Consider the following 6347-nt stretch of genomic DNA (forward strand, 5'->3'; position numbering starts at 1 on the left):
ACGCTACTTCAACATTACTTATGTTAATAGTACCGAGGCAAGCACAACAGTCCGCTTGAGGGGGCGGCATTCGATAAGTTGATGATGACGGCTCTCCACGTCTGACAAAACGAAGAGTGGAGGAATCGAGCCAGGGACCTACGCCGTGTACGACGGGCTGTTTGTCGGCGACGTTAAACTGAACCGTGAATATTGCCGCGCCGATGCTACGTCGAACCTCCCTCGCGATCCACTTCCCCTCTTCCCCGATTTCCCACCATCACCACTGAACTCCATCGATGCATCCCGCAGTATGAAGATTTCTCACCCGAGTATCTTTGCATCATTATCGTGGTGGGCTATCAATGTAGAGAAGGATAAATCATCCTCAGGAAGTTTCCCTTCAGGTATCGTTGGTGGAATGGTATCATTCTCCCGTCTACGTCGATTCCACAATCGCGAAGAACCATCATTACTCGTAACCATCACAGAACTGACTCATAATCATCTATGCTCACTCCGAAATGGCGGTTACCTAGGAGTTCAATTATCATCTGCGCATAAGTAGTTTCTTAAACGGGGCGCGCGCTTTCGTTACGAAAAGGACACTATCGGGGTGTTCAGAGAACCCATCCCGAAACTCAGAACACATTCCAGAATGCAAAAGACCAAAATCGCGTTCAGAGAACAGCCCCCCAAACACATTCTGGAAAGCGTTCCAGAATAGATTCCGAACGTGTTCAGAAAACTTTAGAATGCATTCTGAAACACGTTCCAGAAAGCGAAATCTCAGAATGCAAAAATTCCTTTCCTAGAATTTTGTGGCGCGTGGGAGGCTACCACGTTCGACAACAAATCAAGGGATTTGCACAAGTCGTGGAACTCGTTTTGTACAAGTTCCCGTGATTTTCCTCGAACAAACTTGTACTCAAGCCTCGATGGCACTAGAAAACCGAATACGCTATTTAAAATGCATGCTAATCAACTTAATCTTAATCCTAATCTGGCTCTAGAGTGTGGTTATTCAAAGTGAGGTTATAGAATACCCCCCCATAAATAGGTTTGTTGAACGACTCATTCAGTTGCCTGCTGTCAACTGGTGCTCATCACAAGTAAGTGGCCCTATGAATAGTGGTGAGACTGTCTTTAGATGTATATCACAGCCTGCATCAACATCAGGCTTTGTAAAAGGTCATGCATTAACATCACTGTTCTGACCTATTCTACCAATTATCTATCCTGGCAGCCTCCCCCCCATGGTATCGACTCTAGAGTATTCTCTCCTATCGTCATCTCTTCACCACAGATAAGGCGCTTCTAACATTTTCAGTGATCAATAACTGACCTTGTTTGAACCATCCGAATCGCTCTGAATTTACTTTGTAAACTAACTCTTAATGGGTTGATGGTGGCAGAGTAGGCATACTATTCCATAGCTAGCTTCGTTCTTCTTCGACACTTATTCGGCTTGTATATTGTGTAAGAAGACTGTGATGCCACAGACTGTTTTAGAGTAGTAGCTTGTCGAAGTAGTAGTAGCAAGTGTTAGTGTATTATTGTGTTACAGCCTTCAAATCTCTGTTCTTGTCGATTACTCAACTCTATCTGATATGCTCGGCTGTGATACTCTGAAATGCATTATCATTGATCACTATGCTGGGCCTAGGGCTATGAGCCAATTCGAGACGTGTCTACAACGGAGGCACTTGAGAGCATCACCAGCTTGGCACTCCTCTCAGTTGATGCTGTTCCCTGTAGTTATGTATCGTTTCTTAAAAGTAGATATTACTTATTAGTGTCAATATGAAGAGAGTATGTCGACTTTTCGGATGAGTTGGCGTTTGTTTCACTTCTGTCTGTCTTATCATCACTCTCAGCCTGACATGCTTGTGGACGAGGATCCCTTAGTTATAGCTTCTGAAGATACCGCAGCAGTTGGCAACTCCCCTTTGGGTACTAGACGCACAACGCTCTCCCCTTCCACCACACAGCAGGTAGGATATCACTCAGGCACTCTATGGAAGTGCTTCCTTTCAGGCGGATAGTAAATATAATGTGTCGCCGTGTAGCGACTTATATACGATGGAATCATGTGTGGGTCCTTATACAAGGCATGCTACCGAGACAACTAAAGGTGAGTGTATGTACCTCAGCCATGATGGAGTCCATACGTTGGATAGGATCACGTAATCAGTGATCCGTAATACTAAATTTGTCGATACCTATGTTGGATATATCATCTCAAGTGACAGGTTGAATGTGTTTTCTTGTGTCACTAGGAGATGGTGGAAGTCCAAGGACGATTACCCAACATCGTGTAATGGGTGAGGGACCTTCAGAGCGCGGCAAGGAGGTTGTATCGTCGCCCGCTGAACCCAGTATCGTCAATAGTGATCAGGAAAGGACGCGCATTCTTAATGAGGATGTAGCATGGGAGCGATATTGTTTCCGATATTGGTTTATTCCCTCAGAATTCAGTGGTAAATAACAAGGTGTTGGGCAGCTCGCCGCCGCCGATGATGCGGCAGAATGATCGTTTCGAGGAGTTGTAGGTTGTTGCTGCTGGCTGCTTGACAGTAGCAATCGGATATTATTATGAGATACCTAGACGGCGTTGAGAGAGCTGAAAGGTTGGCAATGACGCAGGCACAGAAGAGGGTGGATGAGCTACTCGAGGGGCCTGGCTCGGCAACAGGGAACATGCTAAGGATGTAAGCTCAAGGAGGATGGTGCTCCTGGGGGGCTTCATGGGATCATTCTTGTCTACGATGCATCGGTGCATGATTGGTGCATGCTCGACCAATTCCATTACAGTGAACAAGTTCCGTGCAGTGAGCTCCGTGCAGAAGTGTGGAAGTATTATGTGCCTGCTTGTCTATCGTCTCTCCTCTGCCGCGAAGGCTCTTCATGGTGACCAGTCGAATGTTTTCACTAAGCCGAGTCGAATCAGTTAATTGCTGTGCAGCTGCTGTGCTGTTCTTTGCTTTTCGGGTTTTCGAGAGTCAAAGTCGTTCTCCTACCTTCAAAGTTGAAATGTCACAGCTTCACGATAGTAGGATTCGGGATGTCTGAAGTCCGTCGTACTACGACGCACAGGTTTCCGTTGAGATAATAGCAACATTCACAGCCTTCGAAGGCTGGAACCAGGAGCAGCATGTAACCATGCTGGCTGCCGTGTCTATATACCCCCGATTCCCCACCATACTGTATGACGATGAAGCCTGGGCCCTTGCATCTGCTAGTTGGGACGATTAATTCTGCATGCTGCGGGGTAGTTAGTGCGTCAGGGTGGCCAGTGAGCCTCCTTGGGGGGATTACTTTTGAGATTTATTACGACTGTGAATGCGGCTATCACCTCCTTCGTGAACAGAGAAAACCCCATTTCATAGTCGGTATGTCATTGACAACAGATAGTTATACAACTATGCATAGTTGTATACTATGCATCCTCCTCCATGTATGTGTGATACATCCTGTAATTGGATATCATATATCTGTACTGATCTACAGTGCGATGTTCTCCGAAGCATAAAGTGATTATCGGTATTTCTCGTATTTGCATTTGGGGGCGGTGGTGGTCGTAGACGTGGAAGTTCTCGTCCTCAGCTGGCAGTAGCTCGATGCTCTTGTTAGACACGGATCAACCACCACACAGAGAGGCCGCATGAAGCCCCCTAGCATATCAGTCACTACTACCACTAGCAGTCCTCCTCGCAGTAATCGCTTCGAACGGCTGTGAGTGGTTATACCAATGGGTCATGCATGAGTAGGCCTATGCTGTAGGTATGCTGAGGGAGCGGAGCGTGCTGCTAGACGGAAGGACCTGGAGAAGGCAGTTATTGAGGAAGAGGATGCCAAGTTGAGAGAGGAGATAGCCACAGCTAGGCTGGGGTGGAGGAATCGAAGTAATTCCTATCATGGGGTGTATCCTAGACTCTATTAAGTACATCATCGCTGGTTTAACTTTATGGAAGTAGTGGAACTCATTCTCTAATTACAAAACAGTACATCTCCGAAATCATCATGGTGTTCATATCCCCCCTGCGATGGGGTTTCATCAGGTGTTGTCGAGTCGGTGGAGTCAGGGTCGAGTCAGGGAGGAGGAGGAGGAGGAGGGTTGAAGAAGAGTCCCTGGGAGAGGATGAGCAAGCAAGAGGCCGACAATCGAGCAATGAAGCTTCAGAAGATGAAGGATGAGTTGGCAGAAAAGGAACGACAAGAGATCGAGGCTAGCAGGGTGGTGACAACGAGTCGGTGGATAACAACGAGTCTAATTCCTGGAGTCCTCAGTTCTGTCCCCCTCCGAGGCCTCGTGGTTTACTTAACACAAGCTTGGTATCTACTGAGTCTGTAAGCCAACACAATAGTAGTAGTGTGGTAGATATGGTGGAACGGATGAGCAGTAGGTAGGCTTAGGGAGGTCAACATAGCATCTCACGCCTTAGAGGATGCTGTGGACTCGAGACGGGCCAAGCTCGAGCAGCTCGCATCGCAGTTCTCTGCTGAGGAGAAAGCCAAGATAGATGCGGCCAGGGTGAGGAGCATATGCGCTTGAAACCTGACCATTCTATACTTCAGTTCAAGAAACCAGGCAAGCCAGCAAAAAGCGTCGACATACGGGAGATGACCAATAGATTGTACCCTTAGTGTGGGCTCTCTCAGTATGAAGATATTGATCCTATCAGATATGCTGAGGGGGAGAAGAGACGTGCTAAGTTGGAGCAGATGCAGGAGGAAGCTGAGCTCAGAGAGATTGCCAAGTGTCAAGGATTTGCTCCAAAAGTCTCCCGGGAAAGCAATCAGATTTCCTAGCGAAGCGAAGCAGGAGTGGTTTGTTCCGAAGGTTCTTTCCAGCCTGCCTCCAGAGTTACCAAAGTAGACAGGAAAGATGGGAAGGTCGCTGGTTCGATCCCGGGCGCTGGCATTACCACTAAGCGGAAGAGCTCAGGTCATCAGCGTCTGTAAGTTGGAGGCGTACGGCTGTTACATTGAGAGTTGGAGTAGATACGCTGAGTCGCAGGCCCGGAAGGAGAGGATAGCGAAGTTAGCCCAAGCTGTGAAGGCAGAGGAGGAAAAAGAATGTATGCTTGTGGGCTATCGTCTATTGTTGATTACTTATATGCCGTATATCGAGGGTATCGGTATGGTACTCGATCATTAGGGCTTGGGGTAAATACTCAGGTACCTATCAGCCCAATCTCCAGAAGTCCCGACCCAGGCCCATTAATGGCCATACTTTGGGTACTCTTAGATCTCCAACAGGCAATGGTGGTATCCATGAGAACCTATATCGTGATAGGGCTGCTAGGGATGAGCGCATTCGCAAGATGAGGGAGTGAGTTAAAAGGATTGTCACAGTAGGGATGTAATTGAATATTAGGGAGAAAGAGGCTCTGGAAGTATGCAGTGTGGGCTCTAGGACCACTCCCAAGACGCCGACTAGGAAGGACCTACACGCCTCTCTGTATCGTATCTGGCATCCTTCTCCTTGATTGAATGGATGGGGTCTGTATTATTGTAGTCACGATGAAGTGTACAAGCGTAAGGCTGAGGCGGAGGCTGCGGAGAAGGAAAAAGAAGAACTTGTCAAGTCATTCCTCCACGCCTCGAGGAAGACACCTGTCCGAGCCGGTCTGCATGATCGTCTGTGAGCCGTCAACTATCGACTGTAGTATTGTAGTAACCTGATAGGTTCGAGGAGTCGAAGCTAAGACATGATGCTTTGATGAAGCGACTCCAAGAGAAGGAGGATAGAGAGGCAGCAACAACAGCACTTCGTAGGGAGTAGTATTGAGTAAGAGTCTAGACCCCATCGTGTAGGAGGCCGTGCTACATTGAATCCGTCCAGGAGCATGGGTTCATCCTCTACAGTACGGATGATGTAAGTCAGGATACTCCAACCTCTACTTAGTGAACCGTGATAGATCCTCTCAACCTACAGCCAATCGTCGCACTAGAAGCTGCGACTCTACAATGGCCGGTCGTAGGGGAGTGGGGCGGCCTCGTCTTAGACCACACATAAAGACGGATCCGATTACACTTGGTCTCGGGGGCCAAGCCCGGCTACCAGAAGTGCTCATCTGCTACTTGCTAGGGACTGTTAGCTCCCTTTAGGTCTTCTCAATCGGCACACCTGATCTCTCCCCCGACAGTACAACTAGAAGCCCGAGACCTCTATCGGCTGACCAACCGAGGCGAGGAGGACAACAGAACAAGGTCATTTTAGGCTTCAAGGAGGAGGTGAAAATACCCAAGAGGAAGAAGGTTCAGGAGCCCACCCCACCACCAGTGGAGACAGTCCTGGACCAAACGCCTGTGGACAAAGATGCTTCCGTGGACTCACTTGCTAAGGTCATCGTCTCTGAGAT

At 48.1% G+C, this 6347-nt stretch overlaps 2 protein-coding genes across 2 annotated transcripts in view; both read left to right on the forward strand.

Moving 5' to 3' along the window:
• Positions 1–27, forward strand: part of Pmar_PMAR002424 (hypothetical protein) — a gene marked incomplete at both ends in the record, with an annotated part of 731 nt that extends 704 nt beyond the window's left edge. The window contains one exon of the mRNA XM_002780673.1: positions 1–27. Within this exon, the coding sequence (XP_002780719.1) occupies positions 1–27 (27 nt within the window).
• A 2547-nt stretch (positions 28–2574) lies between these two features.
• Pmar_PMAR002425 (signal peptide containing protein, putative) overlaps positions 2575–6347 on the forward strand; it is a gene marked incomplete at both ends in the record, with an annotated part of 5236 nt that continues 1463 nt past the window's right edge. The window contains 14 exons of the mRNA XM_002780674.1: positions 2575–2690; positions 3613–3714; positions 3763–3884; positions 4041–4216; positions 4400–4513; positions 4558–4616; positions 4665–4739; positions 4845–4940; positions 4984–5060; positions 5161–5314; positions 5360–5443; positions 5501–5626; positions 5671–5756; positions 6206–6330. Coding sequence (XP_002780720.1) covers positions 2575–2690; positions 3613–3714; positions 3763–3884; positions 4041–4216; positions 4400–4513; positions 4558–4616; positions 4665–4739; positions 4845–4940; positions 4984–5060; positions 5161–5314; positions 5360–5443; positions 5501–5626; positions 5671–5756; positions 6206–6330 — 1512 coding nt within the window. The remainder of the gene's footprint in view (positions 2691–3612; positions 3715–3762; positions 3885–4040; positions 4217–4399; positions 4514–4557; positions 4617–4664; positions 4740–4844; positions 4941–4983; positions 5061–5160; positions 5315–5359; positions 5444–5500; positions 5627–5670; positions 5757–6205; positions 6331–6347) is intronic.

Source organism: Perkinsus marinus (assembly GCF_000006405.1).
Source record: "Perkinsus marinus ATCC 50983 genomic scaffold scf_1104296944200, whole genome shotgun sequence".
Lineage (NCBI taxonomy): Eukaryota > Perkinsozoa > Perkinsida > Perkinsidae > Perkinsus > Perkinsus marinus.